A 26,188-nucleotide genomic window follows, 5' to 3' on the forward strand; every position below is an offset into this window, starting at 1 on the left:
AATTGCGTGAGTGACACATCCTTGGCTTTATATAAAAGCGAGTCAGATTTGTCAAAGCGGTGCCTGTAGACGATGAAATTTTTTTAGGCGTTTTGCATATGTATGTTCGGCGCATGCGCCAATTTCCTCTGATATTTGGGGGCGTAAGCCATTGAACAAGACATGTATAAGACGCATATTTTAGATTTCCCCAGACTATTTTTGTAAACTTTTTATTCTTTTTGTATTTTTTGTTTCCCCACATACTGTTCGACCAATTATCGCCATTTGCGCTATAATGACGATTAAAAGTGTTACTTCCGCCAGTTGTTCATTTTTGTGAAAATGGAGGGCGCTACACGGGTTGCTCATTCTCGCTATTTTTCATCCGTATTTTGAACGTTCTTTCGCGGACTTACTGTAAATCCTCGGTTGATTCTTCGGTTTTTGGAGGATATATACAAGATGCATATGTTTGATTTCCCCGATTATCTTTGTAAAAGTTTTATTGTTTCTTTTTTTTGTTCCAAGATTCTGTTGGACCAGGTATCTCCATTTACGCTATTCTCACGATTAAACGTGTTGCTTCTGCCACTTCAGCATTTTGTGCAAATGCTGCATGGTGCTACACGGTTCTGGCTGGGGGGGGGGGGGGGGGGGGGTGAAGGGGTACTTGGCAAAGAATGCGGCGCATTAATATTGTACCGCATTACTTCAGCGGGTGGGCATGACAGGCGCATAAAAGAGATAGAAATGTTGGTGTGACGCGACGGCTGACGTCGTTTTAATGTGTAGCATTCTTAGCCAACTGTCCTTCCCCCCCCCCCCCCCCCTCCACAGCTAGGACCGTGTAACCCCCTGCATTCGTGCAAAAATGCATAACTGGCGGTAGTAACGCACTACATCTTTATAACAGCGCAAATTGAGATAAATGGTCGAACAGAATTTAGAAGAAGTAAGAAATGACAAATATACAAAATAAAATTTTCACTAAAATATCTGACGACATTAAAAACATGCATCTTGAACATCACCCTAATGCTGAGCAATGGGAGGCACTGCTGGCCAGCGACTGTTGTGAAGACCAGATCGGTCTGATTCAGCGGGCACCCAAAGCACCAGAGGCCGTTGGAGCCCTGCTGACCCCGTCGGGAACTGTCGCGCGTAGCACAAGACCCCTCTGGAGTGCCGCCCAACCACTAAAAAATATACTTAAAAGTTCTCCCTCCTCCTCCTCCCTCCCCAGAAAAAAAAAATGAATGAAAAAATTGCGAACATTAAGAACCGTGTAACGCCCGGTGTATCTGCAAAAATGAATACCTGGTAGAAGAAACACATTTATCGTTATAATAGCCTAAATTGAGATAATTGGTGGAACATAACATTGCAAAACCAAGAAATTGCAGAAATAGAAAAAATGATTAACAAAAATGACCTGAAGAAATCGAAAATATCCACCTTGTACATATTCTCCTAAAATCGAAGAAAACCAGCGCGGGAAAGAACATTGGAAATACGGATAAGAATGAAAAAAAAAAAACCAATCAGCCCTGCACTACGCATTGCATCTGCAGGAAAATACATAATTGGCGAATTAATGACACTTAGTCGCTATAGTAGTTTCAATTTACATTACTCTAAAAAGTGGCAAAAGAGAACTTACAAAACAATAAAATATCCCAACTTCTTTGTCTACTTATAGCCATATCTGGCTGTGAAGAACTCGCACATTAAACAAACGGCATAAAAATGCGAAACGCTACTAGACAATTCTCTTTGAAGTTCTGCAGATTACCTTGCAGGGCTTCCACAGAACAAAGGGACATCTGTTAGTGCTTCTGTCAGCTTTTTTAGTGTAGAAGCGTTAAGTGCCCTATTGTTCGGACAACTGGCATTGTTTTGTCCGGTGCAAATTGTGCACGTGAACAGTATCTCTCAAAGCCTGGAACGGAATATATAAGCACTAGGTAATCTCCCAACGGCCCATGCTGGCTGGGAGGATGAGGGTAAGCATTGTTTTTGGGGAAGTCTTGCATTGAGATAGCATAACAGCGCAAGAAATGCCGACAGCCATTTGCGATACGTTGCGTAGCGTTTATTAAGACGCACAAAAATACGTGTAAGTAAGAAATTAAAAATGAACTATGATAGCTAGAGTCACTTGCCAGTTGCCGCCTGATTATCGCCTGGCTGTCTATGAATTAAGATTCGCAGCGAAGATACAGGACATTATCCCAAATTCTTTTCGTCCCAGAAAACACCGTTCTCAAAGTCGTGACGTATATATGCCGCTGCCGTTTCATGCCGAAGCGGAGCGGAGGCGGAACTAACTAATCCCCGCCGCCATAGGTTTTTCGACCTGAAGTTGCTAACAGGATTTCCGTGAAGTTGGACGTCACAAAAATGCGCAATTCCGGCTGGGCCGCATGGCATCCCCACGGCGGCAGTGGAAAGCACGGTGGAAAGTGCGCTCATGGGAGAGCACTGCGTCTACACGCTGTCTGGCAGGACTCTCCTTGCGGGACAGGAATTCCCGGAAGTTTTTCTCGTCGTCATAAGCTTGGCAAGCCGACTCCGCGTACGAGACGAAGAACAGCTGCTCTGAAGACCAGCCCTGCGCGCTGACCAGCCTCAAGTCCGTGCCGTTGCTGCTCTGCAGCAGTTGCAAGTCGCGCTGGAACTGGAGGTGCGCCATGGCGACGGCCGCGTGCTCCAAAACGTCTCCAGCAGCCGCCTCTTCGGGCTTGCGCACGGGAACGCCCTCCAACGGATCATTCACCGTCGGAAAGCGCATCCGGAAGCAAGCCTTCGCCTTGCTGTAGCGGGCGCGTAGAGTTGGCGTCCATTCGTCGTCTGTGCGCCACAGCATGGCTTGTAGAAGCGCCTTGGCGAGCCGCACGCGCAAGCCTGTCTGGCGCAGGAGGACCACGTACGCCGATTTGGCCGGTTCCCCAATCCCGGCCGCCACGAGAGGCACGTGCACCACCCCATTGTCGGCTATCTCTATGTGGCGGGAGAATAAACTTTGTCGCCGCTCTGCCGCAGTGGAACTGTTCAACGCTAGAACTGAGGATGCGAACTGTTTCTCCACGGCGAGCTGGTAGGTGTTGAGCGCGCCTAAAGGCTGCGAAGGCACATAGGATGCGTTGCAGGAACTATTAAGTTCGGGCTTCCTTGGGAAGAACACCTCCACTCGAGTTTTACGCACTTTCTCGGTCAGTCTGGACTTCATACGGTTGTCTATCCAAGAAAGTGATCGAACGCTCCGCATTATCTGCCTCTTTGTCTTGCTTGTTAGCCTGCGCAAGTCGTCAAGATTGAGTCGTTTGCTGTAGGCCTTGTATCCGATCTTCATTATCTGCGATGGTGCTGCCCTCTCGGCCATACGGAGGCAGTTTCTTTCACGCTGGCCTGCCGGAACTATTTCATTGGCAGCATGAGGAGTAAAAATCCATAGGTGTTCGATTGCATAGTAACCTAAATAGTTCAGAGTGGTCTGGGGCGATGTGATGGTTACAAGTTGATCCAACTCACGGGCAAACTTTGGAGATTCGAGTGTTGTGTGAAAGTTCTCCGTTGACACATTGATGAGGTCTCCGAGAGCTGCACCGAGGAAACTTCTGAAGGATGGCTCATCCCCCAAAGGCGATGCTCTCTCCTTCGCAATGTTCAGATTCGCCATACGAAAAACAAAGTTGAGCACCTCCTCGGCATTTGATGCAGTTTCATTGTGTTCTGGCCCAATGAAGTGCATGGTTCTCTCAACCCCACTAATGAAATTAGCGATAGTCCTGTTATCCTTGAAGTCGCGGGATTGAAGTGGCACATCTGGGCGGCCCATAAGAATGGTGAGTTTACGATGGGAATCATGCTTCGCATGCACTCTAAGCAGAGCGGCCAAGTTTAGAAGTCGCACGAGGTTCCCAGCAATGCGCCATGGGTCTCGTTTTAGTGGCGCGGTGTTGAATGGCCAGCCAGTCAAACCTGAAGCATTCAGAACATCGTAGAATGGAGCCACACTCAAGTTTGTGATTGCCTGGGTGTTCATGCAATCCTTCCATATCCTGATTGCCGCACACCTGTCAAAGCTTGACTCTTGAATGTGCTTCCAAATGGTGTCTTGGATTCCCTGGATCGCTACGTCGTCGGTGTCCCCTGTGGCCACAAGCCTATGCCTAGAAGCCCAGCGGCGCGAGCAAACGTAGTCGTAGAAGCTATCGCACGGCCCGGATGCAAGCATGCTGGTGAGCCGAGTGGCCTCTAGCTTGCAGTCCAATGCGTCGCAGAGCTTGTAGTTACGCTTCACGAGTGCGGAGGCGGTACCTGCGATGTTTAAAAGCCATGGGCCTTCCATTAAGCCCTCTGCCTCTTCCAACTGCATGGGCTCCGGAGTCGCGTGGTAGTGGCTGCGGTTAGTGAAGAACGCGATTACGCATGCCAAGATGGCCAAAATGAAGATGACGCTGAGAACAACGTTAGCGCGACCTGCGTTTCGCCGAATGAAACTGTATGGGGCCACCCGGGATTTCATAAACTTGCTGTCGCTGTACCTCGACGTCTCCAGGGATGAGGAAAGGGTGGACATGTATTGGGTGCTGCTGCTACTTCTGCTTGTGTCGGGTTCGTATGTCGTGCCTTGGTAGGTGCCTAGCCAAGGCGTGGAAGCTGTATACGATCGTTGTGCTGGAGAAATGCCTGGCGCCCCGTTTTGCCCGGTCAGGGACTGTTTGATAAGCTGCGGGCAGTGCGGCGGCGGCAGCCTCATAGATGCCCTGAACCTTGGCCAATTCGTCACGGACGTCGGCGGAACAACCGGAGGGGGATTCAGCTTAGGCATAAGCGAGGGCATAACGGGTGGAAATTTAGACCGCCTTGGCGTGATCCTCAATGACACGGGTGTATTGAGGGACGTGGGTAGCACGCCCGATACCCCTCGAAGTCTGTACCCGGAAATATAATGCGGCGGCATGCGTTCACGAGAACACTCCGGGTGGCGCTCGGAGTCAAGCCCAGTTGATGGCGTCATGGCGTGTGCAGATAATCGGTCATAAGGCGTAGTAAACTCATAGCCCCACGGCCTTCCTTGAATCGTTCGGGTACCTGTGTAGTAGCACGGCGATGTTTTCTCTGAATTCCAGCGGTGCCGTCGCCTGCTCCTGCGCGAATGTCGGTGTGGAGGCAGTGTCTCACTTGAGCTGACGTAACGAGAGTCGCTGTGCCTCTGGGAAGAGCTAGATGTCCAGTGGTTGCTAAACTTCGATCGGTCGCTTGACTGAGAGTTCAGCCGATGACGTTTGCCGTAGTCATCGACCGAACTGTTTCGCTCATTTGGTCCTTCTATTGTCACAGACGTTTCAACCATCACAGGAGGGGCGATGGTGCCAAGACACTTTGAACACTGGGATGAAGGCGTCCGCGCTACTGTGGGGCCACGCATATCGGGTGATGTGGAAGACTGCTTTACTGGCCCCGTGGTCTGGAGCGGTGTCCGTGATTTGTCTGTTGGTGGCGTAAGCTGATCTGGACACGGTGGATCACAGACGCCTGGACGGTCCATTGACGGGCCACCGCCAACAAATACCTCAGTAACAATGTTTTTGCACCACGGTGCGACTGAAATTATGGAGCTGTTACGGCTGGACAAACTGCAGTGGGTGAGCTTTGTGTCAGGACCGCTGGGGTCTTGTTGCATGAGCTGCTCTGGTATACCTGGGACGGACTCTGGTTCCGTAGAATGCGCGCCTCTTGAAGGCGTCCCCATATTTATGTCACGTACGAGCTGACTGGGGTCGGGACTCAATGCGGATGCTGACGGTAAAATAGACTCAAGCTTGTCAGTTTCGGAAACCTCCCCCTTACTCGTTTCGCCTTTCTTGGACGCTTCGGACCTTTTTCTCTTGTTCTTTTTAGAGATATGTTTCTTCGTAGGTTTCTTGTTCTTTTTAGACCTCTTTTTAGAAGTCTTCTTGTGGCTTTTAGCCTTTTCCTCTTTCTTGTGTTTCTTTCTCTTAAGCTGCTTTTTGGCGCCATCTTTATCGTAGCCAGCAACTTCCGTCCTAAGCGGATCACCAGCGCTAGGCATTGTCGCCGCGGCACCAGCCAAATCCTTTGTCGTGGTATCTTGAAGAAGTGCCGTTAGTGACTCCAGGTGCTGACAAGCAGAATGCAAACCGGCGATATCCGATGTTTTATCTGCAGTCTCAACTTGTGAATTTACGCCAAAGAAAGGGTAGTTTTGATCCTCGAATGGCCCTTGAGAACGCGTTGAACCAAGAGCCGTCGAAATCGGTAAGCTTGGGAACATAAGTGCGTTTGGCGATTTCAGCACTGCGTCTGCACGGGAGGAGTAGGTATCTCCCTTCGCGATATCTCTCATAGCTTCAAAGCAATCCTGCACCATTTCTACCACTGTTTCAGCACCAGGGCTTTTCGTGATCTTCGATGACCACGCACTACTGCGAACAATGTCATCCATGTCCTCAAAACCCCGTTCCACTAAACCCGCTATATTTCCAGCACCATGCCCTTGGGCGTATATAGCCGGTGCCAAGTTGCACAAGCCTTGGAAGGGCTCACCTTGGTAGGTTGTTCTCCAGACAGGTTTGTCAAATGACTCTAAATCCTGAGCGGCCTCGTCCCTATCTCTCACTCTGCGGGCCCCGTGCAAACTTGCGTCTTGTTCCTCTAGCGCAGTGTCCAGTAAAGTCAAGACATCTTCCATTGACTTTTCTTCTCCCTGATCTTCGGTGCACGAGGGCGCTGGGGCACTAAGTGACGGTGCTGGATTTATGACCAATGTGACATCACACACGATGTCGTCCCCCGTTGCCTGAACGCCCCTGGTTGCGCCATTATCAAGAACAGTTACCGCTGGGGGAGCCTTTGTTAGGCTTCTGTAACGTTTTGGGGGCACTGAAATATCAACGCAGGTTTCCTGCACCTGGCAACCAAAAGCGGGGTGATCTCTTCCGAGAATAACCGTTCGTTCTCTGGATGACGACCTGCTTATAGGCACTGGGGCATTCGCAACGTCGGTCATTCTTAAAATACTCACGCGTGGACCAATTGACACAAACCCAGGGGGAGTAAACAATGTGAATATTGGCTTAGACGGCTGCGGCCCCGTTTCTGTTGCTTGGGCAAGTTGCACCACATCGCCATACCTCCGTTGCTGCGAGCCCTCTTCTTTTTCAATCTGTTCGTTTTGCTTCCGAAGCATGCCTTCGGGCTCCTGTGGCGTTTCGATAAACCCGGTTGTTTGCTCCATTTCGTGCTCTTTCTCCAATTGTTGTGCTCTTTGGTGCTCTGGTCTTTCCGATTTCTGTTCCGGTATGTGTACGCCCTGACGGTGGTCTTGTGCTGCCTGTTTCTCCAGTGTTATCCTTCGCAAATGCTCTTTTTGGGCCGTTCTGTAGGGATCCTTCACCTTTTTTGTCATTTGGAACCTTCCGAGGTTGACGTCTTGCTGAAGTAAGTATTGCTTTTGCCCAGGTTCGTTTGACTGCGTCTTTGCTTCGCGCATTTTAGTGAGATTTTCGCGCCCTTCGCTCCCGAACGGTGTTTCTAGTTTTACTCCTATTTCGTAACTTCCGCTCTTAGCTACCAGTTCTCGCAGACTTTGTTGCAGTGGAAGTTTTTTGACTTCTTCGATTCCGCGGCACAGCCTCCTCAGCGAACCTTTAAACATATCCATCAGTGTACGTTGCTGTTTCTTTTCGCGTCGTCTATCCAGTTTTTGAGCTGCTTGGTAGCGCTGGCACTCAGCCTCCAGTTCGTTGTTACTTGGCGCTAGCTGGTGCAGTGATAGCTGTGATCCGTACTGTTCGTCGTATTGCTGACGCAGGTGTTCCGCTTGCATCGTTTCGTAAGCTTTCTGCATCTCACGCACTCTTCTTCGTGCCTCCGCTTTTTTCCGTCGCTTTTTCTTACGCCGCTTCTTTTGAAGTTCGTCAGAACTGGGTTCTTGGGGTGAAAGTATTCTCGGGAGCTCCTGCATCCGTTCTCGCTGCTGTTCGAGTATGTCTTTTTGTTCCCGCCGTACTCGCCGCTGTTCCCCTTGTTCCTTCTCGTAAGCTTTCTGCATTTCACGCACTCTTTTTCGCGCCTCCGCTTTTTTCCGCTGATCTTTCCGCCGTTGCGCTTCCAGTACATCAGCGCTGCTCTTTCGCTCACGAAGTTTCCTTAACTGAGCAGCTTGTTCTGTTTCGTACAACTTTTGCATTTCGCGAACTCTGTGGCGCTGTTCTCTTTTTATTCTTCTTTTTGTTTCATTTTCGTTGTATTGAGGTTGCGTCCCTTCTGCGTAACGTTGCTGACTGTGCTGTTCAGCCTGAGCTAAGCCAGGTTTCGTTGCTAACATTTGGTAAAGAACCTTCGCTTGTTCTGGATCCCACTGGTGAACCTCCTGGATGTAGTGATGCAACCGCTGTAGCTCAGCCCCACTGTACGCAGCGTTTCGGAGAGGTTCACTCGGTGAACCCGCAGAACTCGACAGTTCCTTCCCCGTGCTGCTGCCAGACGATGACGAACGGCGACGCTTCTTGCGTCGTTTACGTTTCCGCCTCCTCTTTTTTCTTCTGGGTGGGTAACCGTGTCCGGAGAGGACGCTAGCGTTGATCGCCGCAGTGGTTTCAGCGTCACCGCTGGTCGGTGAGCCGAAGGCGGCCGGTTGACTTTGGGCTAGCGCGTAATGAAGAGCCAAATAACTGTCGTCTTCATACGGTGGCCTCCTCGCCGTGGGGGACAACATCTCACCACCGGGCCGATTCGGATCCGCCGGATTGCTAATATCAGCTTTGCCCATGTCCTTTTCGTTCATCGATGGGCTTGGCACTGACTTCCATTCAGCAAAGTAGGCCCTGAGTGCTTCAGGTACGAGTGTGCCCAAACTAAAGCCGTTAGACTGGGCTGTTGCTTCGTCGCTCGTGCTACTGGAGGATTCACTAGTTGAATCGTATGCTCCCGCTGCGAGTGCCATTCCAGGATCTTCGGCACCACTCCTTCCTTTGTTTTTCTTCCCTCTTTTCTTTCTTTTCTTCCCTTTTTTCTTCCTTTTCTTCTTTCTTTTCTTTCTTCTTTTAGTGCGCTTTCCAGCAAAGAGGTTTCCCGTACCGAAGCCGGGAGACGTTGTTGATTCGTGGCTCATGCTACTGGAGGATTCGCTCGTTGAATCGTATGCTCCCGCTGTAACTGCCATTGCAGGATCTTCGGCACCGACAACTCTTTCCTTGTTCATATCCCTCCATCCACTGGTCGGTGACCCGAAGGCGGCCTGTTCATAAAGAAGAGCCAAAGACCTGTCGTCCTCATACGGCGACCTCCTTGCCTCGAGGGACACAATCTCATCACCGGGCCGATTCGGATCCACCGGATTGCTAATATCAGCTTTGTCTATGTCCTTTTCGTTCATCGGTGGGCTTGGCACTAAATTCCATTCAGCAAAGTAGGCCCTCAGAGCTTCAGGTGCAAATGTCCCCAAACTAAAGCCGGTAGATTGGGCTGTTGCTTCGTCGCTCGTGCTACTGGACGATTCACTCGTTGAATCGTATGTTCCCGCTGCAAGTGCCATCGCAGGATCTTCGGCATTACTCCTTTTGTTTTTCTTCCGTCGTTTCTTCCTTTTCTTCTTTCTTTTCTTTCTTCTTTTAGTGCGGTTCCCAGGAAAGACGTTTCCCGGACCAAAGCCGGGAGGGCTCGATGTTGATTCATAGCTGACGCTGCCGCAGGATTCGCTCGTTGAATCATATGCTCCCGCTGTAACTGCCATTGCAGGATCTTCGGCCCCGATAACATTTTCCTCGTTCATATTCATCCATTTCTTTTTCTTCCTTCTTTTCTTCCTTCTTTTTTTCCTTCTTTTACGGACCTTTGCAGGAAGAAGGTTTCCCAGACCAAAGGCGGGAAATTTCGCTTCAGGCTCGTAGCTCATGTTGCTAGTGGATGTACTGGTTGAATCAGCTGTTCCCGCTGTTGCCGCCATTGCAGCATCTTCGACTCCCCTATGTCTATCTTTCTTCCCCTTCTTCTTCTTTCTTTTCTTTTTTCTTTTCTTGCCCTTCCTTTTCCGCTTATTATAGCTTCGGCGTATTATGGGCGTCAGGTTCACGACGTCATCTGGAACTTCCAGCAAAGGCTCGGGAGCGCGTTCTCTGTGGTTCAGTGCAGGCACAAATCTCCGCACGTCTTGTGATTTGCCGTCCTGCTCGAATTCTTGTACTCTGACGACTTGTTCGAAGGAAAGCGTTTTGTTTGGTTTGACAATCTCCTCACCCCAAATCCGACTGTCGTTTTCGTCACCTGCAGGAAAAGAAAGACAATAAAACAAACAGGCCGGAATGCGTGATGAGCCAGTAAGCGCTACTCACTCGGGACAACCGCTGTGGGGCCTTTAACATCAACACAATCTATTAGGGAAGCGGTACGCGGACAGGTCTACTCGGCCACTTCGTTAACGCGCAAGAATAAAATGACCCATCGAATAAAAAAGCGACCACCCGGTATCTGTAGGAGAGAAGTCGCTCCTAACCTTCCTATTTGGCTGTACGTAGCCCACCATTAGAGACCTGACCAACGATCACAGGCGAAATTCGCCACTGGCGGCGACATTTTCTATAGCGCTTGCAATGCAGTCATCATCACCATCATTATCAAGAACAACAGAAACCTGTTTGTGCGAACAGCAGGACGTAGGCCTCTCCCAAACATTTCCTGCCGCTTCATCGGGACTTCACTGACTCCATTTCTTGTCACGAATTTCTTAGTTCCTCTTACTATCGAGTTATTCGTCTTCCCCTATCTCGTTACTGTCCCTTAGTAACACTCCGTAATACGGAGGGTCCACCTGCTGTCTGTCAACCGCGTTCAAAAGCCTTCCCAACCACACTCTTTCCGGTTAATTGGAGCAATATAATATCTGCCATCCGATTTTGTTCCCTAACCAACGCTGCCAATTTTTTCGCCCCCAGTATTTATCTTTCGGTGGCCCGTTGGGCTGACTAAAAGGCCCCAAGTTTCAGTCCCACCATTACCAGAAATACCCCCTAGTTGTATGCCTTTTTTCAGTGACGGACGCCGCTAATAGCTGAAAATTTTAACGGACTTACTGAGTGCAGCCCAGCCCATACAACTTCTGCACCTAATTTCTTCATCGACCTTTAATCAGCATAACAATTCGCTAATCTACCTTCGAAGGTTGTTTTTCGGTATGTTAAGCACTGTTTTTATGTGTGTCCATTTTAACTCGGTGGCAGAGCTTTCCGAGTGTAGTTATTGAACACGTTGCCGTAAGACCCGGCGATACTGACTCAATAAGGCAATGTAATCCACAAATGCAAGATATCTCGAAAATCCCCTATTGACCCGTTATCACATTTCAGTTTTCTAAACACCATCTACCCGTTTTAAACAGGCGATAAAAATTTCGGTGAGTTTGTGTCTGCTCGCCTGAAATTCTTCCTTATAGGGATAAGATCTACGGAACGCTGTTCGAGGACACATGCGAAGGATTCACGGGCCGGATTCTCCTTCCCTTTTTCTTCCCTTTCTTCTTTCTTTTTTTTCTTCTTTTAGTTTTAGTGCGCTTAGGAGGTTTAGGAGGCCAACAGAACCTTGCGCCTCCTCCAAACGCACTCCTTCCTCTGCAGAGCAACCCTCTCTTACTCACACCCCTTCCGCTTCTTCTCCCGTGACACTCAACTACATTCCCTCTGCGTCCACCCGCACTCCCCTTTACCCACACACAGACACCGGGATCAGGCGCTGCGGAGCTCAACCCTGCAGAGACGCAGACCACCCTCGTCTCCAGAGCCCAACAGGTCGCGAGGCCCTCTGGGCCCCGCCACAACCTCCCCCTGACCCAGCCGCAAATGAACTCTTTCTCTCCAACCGTCGGACGATGAAGATATCATGGCCACCAACCAAGACATCGCTGGTGTGAATCTATACCTATAAAAAGAAGTGCCCGACTGACTGGCTGATTGACTGACTGACTGACTCATCAACGCCCAGCGAAAACTGGTAGTTCTAGAGACTTGAAATTTCCCTAGTGCATTTGCGTCATAGTGTAGGTGCTCACTAAGGCGGGTTTTTCGGAAATTGCACTCGTAACCGAGGAAAAGGGAGAATTTGTGTTTTCGCAAATTAGTGATTTTCTCGGTCACCCGTTCACATATTGAAGTGCTTTTTGCTGATATGTGTAGCTTTTAAGAATACCTAAAGAAGTTTTTGGATTTCACCCTAACCAACACAATCAAGTGATTCAGCATTCCGGGAAAAAATGGGTGTTCCTAAAGATTCTGCAATCTTGCACTGATTCATTTATTCAATTATATTTGCTAACATATCTTACTCATACCAATGAGGAAAACACAATTTAAGAATTTCGCCCTGCGACGCTGGTAAAAGGGCAAATTTTGTTTTCACAAATGACACGGATAACGATCCGAAAAGGCCTGACAGGCGATATGCATGCCTAGCTAAAATGCTCTTACAAACGGCTTCAAATTTCATGAGGACATTGTGATTACGGTGTTGCAGGGCAATATTGTGGAAAATTTCAAGAATTATATCCCGGAGGAGTGAAAAGCGGTGAAATAGTTTTTCCGATATTATTTTTTATCGCACGCCATTCGAGATATCGAACTGGTTTTCGTTGAAATAGGTAACTTACTCAGGTATCTAAACACTGTTCTACAACATTTTTATATGACAGCCACCCAATAGAGGCAAGCAGGATTTCGGGAAAACAGTGTGTTTTTACACATTCATCAGTAACCCCACAGCCCGTTGATAGATGCAATTCGTTTTTTCTTGCAAATGCTGCCCATCTAATTGCCCAAAAATGAATTTCAGGATTTCGTGTTAACATGCGGATAAAAAGGCCAACGAGGTTTTTTAATTTGCACTCCTCTGGACGTGGAATTCAGGTGAATTTTTCAGCGTTCGCATAGCGCTCGCCATCTGTTGCAGTTTCTGCAACCAGATCCCTCCCGTAGGAGCCCTGTCGTTTATCATAAATCGAAAAGAGAAGACGTGACTCGCCATCTGTTGGCAGTTTCTGCAACCCCGCGCCTCCCGTAGGGAGCCCATGTTACTTATCATAAAACTGTGACGGATGAGCATCGTTAATACCTGCTAAGATAGCACCTCCCATGGGTGAGAATACCTTTCCTCACCTTGTCGGCCTCCATCGTATGTTCCCAGCGCAATCTCCTGCCGAACGCAAGTTCTGTTTACAACCTGGCACACTTCCTCACATCATATTAGAGAGCAAGCAAAACACCAACCTCCCCCCTCTTCCATCCACTCTTCCCACCCATGAGCTGTGGCAGAACCTGGTGACTAGAAGAGATCTCGATGTCCAGACACTTTTTCCTCCAGAGCGAAGGCTGCCCGTTCATCGCATGGCTTTCTAGAATTGGGAACCACTCCCACTTCACTGGCTCAACAAAACGTTTTACACTGACTGACTGACTGACTCACTCACTCACTCACTCACTCACTCACTCACTCACTCACTCACTCACTCACTCACTCACTCACTCACTCACTCACTCACTCACTCACTCACTCACTCACTCACTCACTCACTCACTCACTCACTCACTCACTCACTCACTCACTCTCACTCACTCACTCACTCACTCACTCACTCACTCACTCACTCACTCACTCACTCACTCACTCACTCACTCACTCACTCACTCTCACTCACTCACTCACTCACTCACTCACTCACTCACTCACTCACTCGCTTGAGCGCACCATCTTGGTGAAATTTTTTTAGCGAGAGTTGCAGTAAAACACGAGGGTCAGTGGTTTCACATTACCCCGACGCGCCTGCGGTTGGAGCCCATGTATCGACAGCAGGCAGGAACTCCTGAGTGTGTACCACTACACGATGAATTAAGTAGCCAAATATGACAACTAAGAAATAAATTAACACGTATTATACACATTAATGTGATTAATATAATAGCCGACCCGGGCATGGCCCGCTACAACCGCTAGTTTCCTATATTTGGAAACAAGTTAAGAACGGCAATAGTTCATGTACGGTATCACTCCGCCCTCTCAGCCTAAACGACGGACCCGGATGTCAACGAGCGCGCGCATTTTGAGAAGAGATTGCTATGAATGTGGGATATCGTCTGCCTTTTCTCACGTAGTTTGTTTGTCGTCGCTGGCGTAGTTTACAAGCATATTAGGTGCAAAAAATCACGGAAACGGCTCGTGTCACGTTCAAAATATTCCCAGTAACGTACTACTTGCGCCACGCGAGTAACATCCGGCTGCGGTGCTGAGGCACAGCGGAAATTTCCGTTGCCGTTCTTAAGTTGTACCCGAAAACACATTACCGAAAGCACTGAATGAAAATAAATGCACTTGCAGCAACACCGTCTAAATCATGCTGTCAACAGCCTACATGCTAGCGTACGTAAACACTATTTCAGTCAAAAACTCGAAAAGATACCCCGCAATAGAACTCAAGAACGTTACTAGTGGCGCACAACTCGGAGGAACGCTTAGCCGCCTTCAGCTGAACATTAATGATTTCGTATATAGAACGGATAAGTGCTTAAGTGTCCTCGTAGTTTTTTTTTTTTGTTTGTTTGTTTTTTTTTTACTGGCATATTATGGAAACCAACTTTTTCGGTCGTTTTTTTCCTGCATCGATGTTTATCATCACCCGCGTAGCTGCGCCAGCCTGTTTGATCAAACATATGCATATGATATGAAAACAGGACATACCATCCGTAAAAATTTGTCATTGTTTCACTTGTGCTTCTAATTTGCTCTGCTTAACAGTGCGGCAGTAATAGCAGCAGTATCAGGCCTTGCGCACGACGTCTTGCAATCCTACCTGGATGGCTATTCGCACGACGTTGTTATTTCCCGAAATTTAAACAGTTTTCAATAAACCCTGTATCGACAGCGATCTTAAAAGTAAACCTACGCCCCAGCCTTTCAAAAATACTGCACATAAGTGTAATAAACTGAAAGATTGCTTAACAAAGGGAGTTCAGGAGTGCCGAGCAGTGCTCCACGTGGCATGTGCCGAAGGCGGCCGAAAACGTACCACTCCGGTCCTGCTTAGAACAATACAGTTGAAAAATGTAAGAAATCGATATATTGAATCAGAAAAAGCCGGCCATTCAAAAAAAGAAAAGAATAAAAGTCTAAAAAGCTAGGATTCGAATATCAACGGTTTGATGTGAGCCAGTTGGTTTGACATGATCATAGAATTTAAAGGCGCAAAAAAAAAAAAACGCGCACAGTAGAAGAAGAAACAAGCAAGACAAACTAAGCGCTGCGTTTGTCTTGCTTGTTTCTTCTTCTAGTGTCCGCGTATTTTCTTGCGCCTTTAAACCCTAGGATTCGAGCCCAGAGCTTCTGTACGGAAGCCAGGGGCATCCCCTTGACACTGTTAAGGCAAGCGGACACTTCCGCTTCGCAATCGATGCGGAAGACCACGTGGGGTTGCACGTACAAGCATAGCGCCGACTGTTTGATGCCGTGCGTATAGCCTTAGTTTTCAACAAAACAATGCTCGCAGAAAGCGCAGCGATTATGCCCCTCTAGGGCAAAAAGGCAGTGTCAGAAATTGTTGCTTCTTGTATTTGCCGTGCCGACTATATTTAATTAGCTTGTTATACACGACGCCTCTGTGGCTCTAGCTCACCCATGGAGACGTCCAGGCCATAGTCGTATCCTTCCTCTGGGGGCGATAGCACCGAATTCGCCTTGGACATCGCGGCTTGCTCTGCCTTCTCGATCTTCTTCTTTGCGCATTTGAGCGAGGCGGGTGCACGTTTTCATCTTCGCGCGTCGCTAGGAAGCCTGACATATTCCCCTCGAAGACTAGAGTGGTCGCCCGGCATGACACTTTTGTCGGCAACGCAAGCGTGCCTTCTGAAAATTTGGGGATTAGAATTTTTACTTGGCGGCCGGTAAATACAGCAAGTCTTGTGTTCCCCTCAATTTCAGCTTATTTTCGACTTCCTAACTAAACGATTATAGGGTTGATTACACTTCGTTTTAAATTTGTAAACCCTGCAAAATCACACCGAACGGAGCTTAATAACACGGCGACAAGTGGCGTCGCGTGGGCGTCACTAGTACTGAGGCATCTTTAGTTTTTGAAATGCGTAGAAGTCATAGAGGGAGGACAATTTTTACACATCTATCACATCGTGTATTCTCAGACCACCGATCCCTCAGCACTATGCCATCACAGAATGTCACCGGTAAGCATGCTGTTGCAACAACAAAACCCTTACAAAACTGGGCGGTTATATACACCCAAGAATTTCCTCCCGTTTCCAAACGGGAAACGAAAGGAAAAAACGGAAGACAACACCGATCATTATCATTATCCGCATCACTTTTATCGTTATTATCATCATCAAACCACCAGTGGTCCTTAACTCCATGCGCAATCAAAGTAAAGAAGTCGACCACCTTCTAGTATTTCTTTGCTACTACGGCGATCTATCGGGGTTCCAACGATTACATTCTCCGCATGCCGCCAGCATCCCTTGTTGCGATGCCACTTGAACGTTCCTAGCATCCAGCGAACAGAACGCATGATTTATTCGCAAAAGCGCTCTTATACTTTCCATCTCCGGACTTTTTACGTGGATCCAATACCCCGGGAAAATTCGAAAGAGCTTGGCGCTGCGCACAAAACTTACGCAACATCAGATCGTATAAAGTAACCATATGAATGTCAAGACGTACGGGGGGCGTACAAAGCCGAATCACACGCTTTCTTTGTTTTTTTTTTTTTTTTGCCTGTCGGCAAACCACCTGCGAATAAAAATATTTTTATTGTCTGGAAACAATATTTTCTGATGTTCTCCTTTCGCAATTGTTCTCTGGACGTCACGGCGCCGTACGTTCACCCCTATTTAGCTCTGTGTGGTCTTTGTAAGAGGGTTGTAAACTTTGGAAAACAAAGAGACAGTTTTAAACTAAAATTTTCTTGCCATTTTCGACATGAAGCTTTCAGGTACAAACTTCAGTAAACATGGCGCATCATCTAGTTGCGAGACAAATTGCTACGCTACAGGTTCATCAGTTAAGCAGACAATTGCGACTGTATTTACACGGGGACACCAGGGAACAAAATATCGCTAAACGCGTTCGTCATAGTTGTCATGAAAGTCAGTTAATCGTCGGCGGAAGATGCTATATCTTGCTCGCTGATTTTCACCGGGATCGGCAACCTGCCTACTTCCGCACGTAACAAACACCTTGAAGGCTTGAGAGATGTCTTGAAAATAACGCAATGATCCCAACAACCTTACGCAAAAGATAAATTTATCAGCGACTTTATAGATGTATTAAGGCTTAAACCGAAAAGGGACTACCGCTTAAAATGGCCCCAAAACCAACGCCTTATAGGTGGGGCAAGTTCCTTCGGAATGGGTGGGCGAAACCCAGCTGGCGCCATCTCTGTTGTCCCTAACAAGTTTCCGGATGCCAGCACGCAGCATGATGTTTCCGGAGTTAGATAGATGAAAGACTAACAAGCAAGCTTTAGCACCACACTGGCGGGCAGGCAGAGACGGCCTGCACTTCCGGGAGGTAGGGAGGGTTTCTTCTCTTCAGAGGCCCGCGCGAATAACGAGCTCTTCCAGCCGTATCCGGTGTGAGCTTGCGACCGCAAAAGTAGCGCATTTGCCATCCACTCTCTGTACTGAGGATGCCGTCTGTGTTAGTGAGCGTGGCTGTGATCGCCGCCGCCTGGGTGTACGGCGCCGCCTCGAGCGGCACTTTCTCGTGCCCCAGCCTGGAGCTGTGCAGCTGCGTCGACGAGCGCGTGGACTGCACCTGCCCTGCCGGGGACGAGACGCTCGACCTGTTCGCGCTCTTCGAGCCCGACGTGGAGGTCGTCAGCGTCCGGCACTGCGGCGTTGTGCTCGTGCCGCCCTACCTGGTTTCCAGCCTGGCGCTCGAAGAGGTGCGCCCGTTATTCGGCATTCTCGCGATTTGAGATAAGTGCTGCGCTTACGACCGCGCGCTGTGTAATCCGATTTTAATGCGTATACAGGCACATTTAGGCTGGTTACCTTCAAAATCTGCCCGTCTGTCTGCAAACGCCTCACCTCGTGGGCGCGTAATAGCGACGTGTTTACGCAGCGACGTAGCTCGCAGTAAGCGAACATCGAAGTCCGTACTCCGCCGTAAGGCAAATGCGTCGGCCCCCGCCAGCGGCGTAGAAGTGTGTAGGGCGCAGATATCCGCGCACTGGACCTGCGCGCACCACGCGCTGAAGCCAGTTCTGCCCTCCCATCCGAGTGGATTTCCAGCCAGCCCAGGGAGTAATTAAGGAGAGCAGCGCACGGTGCATTCCTTCCAAGGTCGCAAATGGGTTGTCACGTAAATAAATGTCTTGGTTGCACTCTTCTTTATTCGGGTGCAATCCAGTGGCGAACGCCCAGAAGGGAAGTTTCGGTTGAAGCGTGTCCAGCAGCGTTAGGTATAGGCAGCACAGTGGCCGGCGCAGTCATGGCCGCTGCCACGGGGTTATTCGTGCTCGTTGGAGTAGCGCGAGGTAGTGCGAAAAATTACGCAAGCTTACGTCAAGGCGTGAGTGCGCCTTTGTTACGCGCCAATGTGTTGAACCTTAAAGGAGCCATGAAGAGAAAATACAACTTCGTTTAATTTGAAGGAACTAGGATTCAGTATCTCACTCAGCTCCGTTACAGCCACAAAATATGTTTTTAACGAGAAAAAAAGCAAGAAGTATTTAAAAACTTTCAAATTTTGCGCCACAGTGACGTGTTATGAGCAAGAATGACGTCATACAGGCCAGCAATAAAACATAATTTTTAGTGCGTTAACTGCACGTTAGCATTTAAGTGATGCAGTCAAATGGAACTAGAGGCCCCAATACAGACGTCCAGTCATGCGTCGCCGCGACATGTCAGTTAGGCGGCCGCCAATCACACAAACAAGGTTCCGTGACGCCATAGAAAAGTTGCGGGAAATTGTCTAGGGGGTCACGACTGCTTCACACGTTTTCTTTAATATCTCCGTTATTTGTTCGAAGATTGCGATGATATTGGTATCATTGTTATCGGGACTAAGCAGTCTTTCTAATAAAACCAACTTCTATTTGTCTTCATGGCTCCTTTAAAGGCGTGACTAGATGCGCTCCTTAAGTACACTTGAAGTCATCTGGGGTGCTTAATGAGAGGCCTTAGGGTCTTTATATTTTGATGCAAGATAGCTTATACTGCATCTAGAAAAATTGTCTCCCCAGCAATGCATACGTGTGTGGTAATAAAGCCAACTGGAGAGGGGCTTTGTGCATATCTTTTTAACCCACAGAAAGGGGTCTAGGTCTCTGTAACACTGACTGTTCCACATTGGTATCACGCACTGCAGTAAGTCTTCTTAGCTTGTTCCACATCTGAGCAAGTTAGCTCTCCTTCAAGTGCAAGAAGCTTTCTCGCATGGCTGAATATAAAATGTTTTTCGGCAATCATATGAGAATCGTTTAATAATACCTTAGAGACATCCCGCGTTTTCTGCTCACCGTGAAATACTTTTGTGGTTCCTTATTTTCGGAGGAAACCCGATATCGCCACCCCTTTCCAAGCAAATTTAATAGAAATACAAATAGAAATATAGAATTTTATCCCACTCTCCTATACTTGCATTCGCAGTGAAAACAGGGAGATCGAGGTTTGGCTGTTTATCAACCACAAACAGCCTCCTCATCCGCATGAGGGCTGCAAAAGAGGGAACTTTGGTGCCATAAGCACGTAAGTAAATATTTTAGTAAGATAAAGCATTTATGTCGAACCAGTGATAGAATAAACGTTTATCTTTAAAGCGAAGCTCTTTTTTTCTCGCTGACGACGGTGTCCTAACCAAAACGCCTGCAGGAAAGCCAGCTTTACACAACGCGACAGCCAACGAGACGATGATGATGACGATTATGAAACGATAAAAAAAAGTTTCCCGTGGTCGCAATCGAACCTGTGTCCCTCGCGTTATGAAGCCTACGTGTATCTGATTGCGTCATTCCGATGCGTTTGAAGTAGTTTGAATTTTGGACTTTGACTTTGACTCAGGTTGCGTGGATGTCAAATCAAATCCCACGATGGATGGCGGTGGGGAAGGGGGCCGCTCGGCTTTTTCGTGATGTATTCGTTTTCTGTTGTGTCAGTTTGGCCTTTGACTCGCAAATGGTTTGCACTTTGATCGTTGACGCTTCGACTTTGATTGCATCGGCTTTGACTTTGGCACTTCGCCATTTGTTTTTCTAACCCAAGAAAGCCCTTACAACCATCGAAGTCGTTAGACGAAGGGGGTTATATTTTTTTTTCTGCAAATTATTCAACATCGCCCAGGAAGAACCCTGATTGTTAAGCGAATTAAATATGCGGACAGGTGAGCCCGCTTCGTGTATACATGCCCATACGCCTGCTTTTATTCGTCGCACGCGAAGTCGTCCGAGGTACGCCTAAGAGGACGATTCAACGGGCGGCCAATTTTTCGCGTGATCAATGCAGTTCTCCCTGAGCGACATCGGGGAGCTGGTGGTTCGCTCCATGGCGTTCGAGAAGGTGTCGTCGCTGCGCACGTTGAGGCTGCGGAACGTGCGCAACCTTACACTGGAGCACCTGGCGCTGCACGGCCTCCGGGGCACCCAGCTGTTCCAGTTGGACGACGTGACCACGGACGACATTCCGCCGGCCGCGATCGCGGGCTTCTCCGACGTACAGGACGTCGAGATCCGGAACTCGCACATCGGCCAGGTGGGCGTCTCACGCGCCCTGTCTGCGACTGTTTCGACGCGCCTTTGCACTTTCACTCGGCCAATTGGTATACACTCGAAGAAATCGCCGCGGGTGGAGCGACCAATTAGCGTGACCAAATGTGCAAAGTTGGCGAACGACAAGGTCCTGCATGCGACTAGAATAAAAAATCGAATCTTCACGGGTACAACAGTGCAAGGTGTGCATTTGCGCTGTTCTACTTGCACATTTACTACTTTTTATTTGCTTTAATCGCATTCTCTGCCTTCCCATTTGCCAGTTCGCACATTGGTTCTGGGGCGACGCCGCAAAGCCCACCTGCGGCGATTTCTTTGAGTGCAGAGTAACGTGGGAAGCATACTAACAAAATCGTCAACCAAAATCGTGAACGCTTGCATTGCGAAAGGGCTATATGTAAAATTTCTATCGTTAGCCTTGCTCCCAGTGGAATTGGTAAAAACGCTAAATGTGCAGAGCCAGGAGACTTACGTGCATTTATACATCCACGTACACGTACTTACACGGGCGCACGTGTTATACATGCAGGGCTTGTTCTTAGTAAACCTGATACGGCATGATACTTTCGCCCGAACCATATTGAGTGAATTCGAGCTAGATCCGACTTCCCAGCAATAATGTGTTATCCGCACATATATTTATGATCCCAGTGCGTTAAGGTTGGCTGCAATGAAGTTCTGGCGAACTAAAATTGCAATGAATCCTGAGCAGTAACACCTAGAAAAACTACATTTGCTACAATTGATTTGTTCGACCACAAAAGGGTATCTATTCTTGAAATGGAAAGCTACAAAACTTGCTTGAAAGGGGTTTGGACACAACATTGCATATTTGAAGATACTTGCATATTTCAAGATTAATACTGCGGCAGTGTCCACGTCTAACAGCGCAAGGTGTAACAGCAAGTGCTCGGCCTGCACTGAATTGGAGACTAAATGTTGCTAGGTAAATCAACAAACCGTCGTTGCATAAACAAACCGTCGTTGCATAACAGGTATAACACGCTTATCTCCTCTATGTTAACCTCTATGTCACGGTCTCTACCTTTTGCGTAGAACATATTTGTTATCATTATACTGCGTTTTTGTGATTTGTCATTGTTTTATACAACCAATAATTGTGTTGATATAGTCTGCCTATGTTGCCGTTTGGTTTGTTTCATGTTTATAGTTGGATTCATTGCTTGTTGGATGGGCTTCACTAGTGCTGCTGCCGTTGTGCTACGTCAGGGATGGTGCCTCGTCAGGCGGCCAGACCGGGCTCGATCAATTGGGCTCGATCAAATGGGCTCAAACGCCTTTTGCCCCGTTTACTCGGCAGAATATTGAAAATTATGCTATTTTGCACAGCGTACTTGTACTCTGCCTAAATAAACAAACAAACAAAACGCCTCAATACCTCCTCAGTGCCCCGTATGCTGTGCAATTGGCCTTTAATATGGCACTTTGCGCATTCATATTTACAGTAATCCCTCGTTAACTCGAAGTAGTAAAAACCGGGAAATATTTCGAGATAAGCGGATTTTCGTGATAAGTAAAGTTACGTGAATTGCCATGAAATATCGAGTTATTCGCAAAAAAAGGCGCTACTACTTACCAGCTCTTCAACAGCAGCTTTAAATCTTGCTTTTTATAAGGTTTGAAAGAGAGAGAAAAAAAACATACAAGAGACGTTCACCGGCTGGGTTTTGTGGCACTGCAATTTTACTTAGCAGAAAACCGTTGAGTTTGGTTTAAAAACTTATAGGTGGCGTTGGCTGGAACAGGAGTTCTCCGGGGTACGCCTGCGTTCCATACAATTTTTTTTTTTCATCGGAAAAGGAACCCGCGCTCTCCATTGGGTTTTTCCCGGCACGACACACCTCCATCTTTTAGTACATTGTACCTCTGGGCATGTCTCTATCCCATCACGTGCCACAGGCTTGCTTGACGAATTTGGTATGCCTCTAGGCTCAGAATTCGAATTCGGGGAAAACATCGGCTTTGTGGTAGGCGCGGCTGAACGAGACAAAAAATCGAGGGACTTTGGCGCGGCAGCATCCCGCGAGTCTTGGAAACGGTCCGCGGCGGCGAAATCTTCGTCCCACTCTCAGTCAAAATTTCGAGATATCTGCAGTTTGGCCCCAAAACACTTCGAAAAAAATGAAAACAAGTACATGGGGCGTATATGAAATGGTTCGCTGCCACGGAAAATTTCGACTTAGCCTATTTTTCGAGATATGCGAGTTCGAGTTAACGAGATACTGTATCTGCTGCGCACGTATGTGTGTCTCGGTGATGCAGGTTCAGTCCATGGCGCTGCTCTTCGCCAAGGGCGGCTCGTTCCGGATGATCAACACGCGTATCGGCGAAGCGCAGAACGGCTCCTTCGTGTTCGACTCGGTCGGGTCGATCGAAGTGGCCAACTGCTCCTTCGGCAAAATAGCCGGGGCCCCGTTTGCAGCCACCAACGCCACTAGCGTCATCGTACGAGACTCCAGTTTCGGAGACCTTCTGGGACGAAACAGCCTGCTCACCCTCAGCAACGCCAACGCCACTACGCTCCTGTTCGAGGCCAACCACATTGCCCTGACCGCGGCAGGCGCTCTCGCACATCTTGCCGCGAGGAACATCACGTTCACCCGCAACACCATCGGCGCGCTGGGGGAGAGCTCGCTACCCCTTGGTCCCGGTGCGGAGTTCGCGGACAATTCGCTGCCGTGTGCCTGCAACTCATCGTGGATGTGGAGCCCGAAGGCCGTCGACCCCGAAGGCATTACCGCTGTGATCAATTCGAGTTTCTGCTCGAGTCCGCAAGCCTTGAGTGGACTTCGGATGAGTGGGGTCGAGCCCGTTCCCAGCAACGGCTCGTGTCGTCTTTTCCGGCAAAGGCACGTCGCCGGCCGGAAAGTTCTGGCGCGTATCAGCGGACTCAGCGGTATGCGCTCCCGAGCGATGCGACACGCGGGTCATGGATTGGGCCTTCAAATTGTGCTGGCTGTTTGGATGAATTATTTTTTGTGGGGCTTCGGAAAATTGCTATAGAACGCGTATCCTAAAGATATCTTTCAAGCATAGAGTTTCATACTAACATATACTGGAGGAAAATCTGGCGCCACTGTCTAGGGGAGCCGCGCTTCGGCGAGCGTTCCGTCATGTGCCGGGCAGGTGCGTTCCACTTGTCCTTGGCATGGCTCAAGAACAAGCTGAAAAGTTGGCTCTGGCTGCAAAAAAGCAAGAATATTACTGTAGAAGGTTCATCAAATTTGTTTGTTATAAAATTGATCCTCCAAAAAGATTAATTTGTCAGTGATTATGTAGAAGCTTCATGCACGATGAACAAGAAAAAAATGTTACCCTTTTGTGTTGATTTTGGCTTCGAGACAAAAAAGAAGCCTTATGGCTATAGCTAAGCCAAGTAGGCGAGGAACGTCGCTAGCTGCAATGGCGGCGCCCACGACGGCCCGCGACCGACTGCAGCGCCAGATTTCCCTCTAGTATATATTAGTATGGTCCCTAGAAATATGGGACCATAATATTAGTATGGAACTCTATGCTTTCAAGTACGACTGGTGTGCGCGCTGGCTTGTCAATTTTTCTCTCTTTTATTCTTTTTAAGTTTTTTAAGCACACGCACGTATGTACAGTACACGTCGCTCTCATCTCATCACATCATCTTCACTAGCAGCCCTCTCATGACGACAAATAAAAAATTAGGACGTTCTAATAAGTAAACTTCGTAAACGTCAAAAGGATCATTAACAATAGCGAGTTTTAGCTGACCGTTTTTCAAGGTCCGCTCCCCTCCGTCAGCAAACGGCAGCGCCGTTGAGCATGCGTGGCGCGCTTGGCCGCGAACGGCATTGGCTCCGGTTGCGCTGAGCGGGCAGCCGATACCGGAGCCGACCGTCGAAAACGGTCAGCTAAAACTCTAATATTTCTTGCCGCATGATATCATCCCGATGTTAAGTTTTGTACATCTATAGAAGTTGGTGCAACTTGCCGTTCTCGTGTTTCTTCTTCGAAACCACTGCTGTTGCTGTTGCTTCACATGTTATGTATGTTGAGATATGAAAATACTTGTAATGTACTTATTGAGGGTGAAAAGGTGAACGGATCAAAATAAATACGGTTGCTAGCGTACGTTAGCATTGAGAAGATAAGCTGCTGAAGGCATTTGCGTCGTTAGTTTTATTGTAAACAGTTTGCTCGTTATTACCATATTTGTAATGCATTTACAACAGATTTGAAATAATGGCTCAAGTTTTCGAAAAATATATAAGCTCATGGGCCTTCGAGACTACTAAAAAGGGTTGTTAATTGTATCAACGAAAGAACTAATCAAGTATTGCTTCGCTTTGGGCCATAGGCAGCTCACTGAATCTACAAACAATTCCGAGGAACTTGCAGCGTCATTATCCGATTGTGTATATCCAGAGGAAAGACGCCGTTTCCTACGGCAGCTGTTGGGGAACGATATGCCTGCTCCGTGTGGGGGCCTAATTGGCCGTGCTGCCCCATCTAGCTGCGAGCCGCTTCCGCCATCAGAACCCTTTTCCGCATTTGAAGCGGGCCCAGTTATTGTGTCGAAACTTCCGCCGCAGATCGGGTTGGCCAAATGGCGATGTTTTAATGCTGGCTGTACGACGAGTGTTGTTTGTGTTTCTGGCATCCGCAATTACGGACCCACAACGATTGCGCCCGTGCACTTGTGGCGATGCAAATCGAAGCGCGCTTACCCAAGGATTTACCCAAGACTGGACACGTGGCCTTTTTAAGGACCTTGTGCGAGCCGTCCTTCGGCGTTTCCTATTTGTATTTCAACGTCGGGTTCATCGAAATAAAATGAATCATGAGAACAACCTGCATACTCCCAGAACAAAGACGTTCGAGCAGACGTGCTGGTGGGCAATTAACAGGGTTACCAGCGCACGCAGACGGGGACAGGGGAGGAAGAACGACAGGACAAGACGATGTTTGCTGGAGGCTCAAGAAAACCCGGCTGGAATAGAGACTTTCTTGGATAAAACCAGCGCGAACTCAGACGAAGACGAAGGAAGAGCAACACAAGGACAGTCGCTGGTCTTCGTCTTCGTCTGAGTTCACGCTGGTTTTATCCGAGAATGTATTTCCAACTAGCACAGCTTGCAACCCTACTGGAATAGAGACACCGCTGCGCAACCAATTACAATGACAATTGAAAATCAAAGAAATTAGAACATTTTGAGGCACTTTCACTGCAACCAACTGCTCCCTGTGTCGAAAACCACAGTTCAATTATCAGATGAACCAGTGTTTTATTGCGGAGTGATAATTATAGGGACTTAGCTGGGTGGGCCTCGAGAATTTCTTCATAGGCCTGTAATGATGCGCCCGGAGATCCTTACATTGCCGTGCCTGAAAGAGAAGGTGCCGAAGCAAGCGTCTACTGTACGACTAGAG

At 48.3% G+C, this 26,188-nt stretch overlaps 2 protein-coding genes across 2 annotated transcripts; one reads left to right on the forward strand and one right to left on the reverse strand.

The window, feature by feature from the left end:
- Positions 1 to 2,374: 2,374 nt before the first annotated feature.
- Positions 2,375 to 15,728, reverse strand: LOC144173799 (uncharacterized). The gene is made up of 4 exons (XM_077702058.1): positions 15,659 to 15,728; positions 4,957 to 8,844; positions 4,016 to 4,302; positions 2,375 to 3,103 (listed from the first exon to the last, which is right to left on the reverse strand). Exons 1-4 carry the CDS (start codon positions 15,726 to 15,728, stop codon positions 2,375 to 2,377), a joined length of 4,974 nt encoding a protein of 1,657 aa, XP_077558184.1.
- A 1,805-nt stretch (positions 15,729 to 17,533) lies between these two features.
- Positions 17,534 to 25,622, forward strand: LOC144173959 (uncharacterized). The gene is made up of 3 exons (XM_077702334.1): positions 17,534 to 17,941; positions 20,505 to 20,750; positions 23,051 to 25,622. Exons 1-3 carry the CDS (start codon positions 17,684 to 17,686, stop codon positions 23,789 to 23,791), a joined length of 1,245 nt encoding a protein of 414 aa, XP_077558460.1. The 5' UTR covers positions 17,534 to 17,683; the 3' UTR covers positions 23,792 to 25,622.
- Positions 25,623 to 26,188: the final 566 nt, after the last annotated feature.

This window comes from Haemaphysalis longicornis, unplaced genomic scaffold (genome assembly GCF_048455015.1).
Source record: "Haemaphysalis longicornis isolate Haplotype H1 unplaced genomic scaffold, Haemaphysalis longicornis Haplotype H1 scaffold_3, whole genome shotgun sequence".
Taxonomy (NCBI): domain Eukaryota; kingdom Metazoa; phylum Arthropoda; class Arachnida; order Ixodida; family Ixodidae; genus Haemaphysalis; species Haemaphysalis longicornis.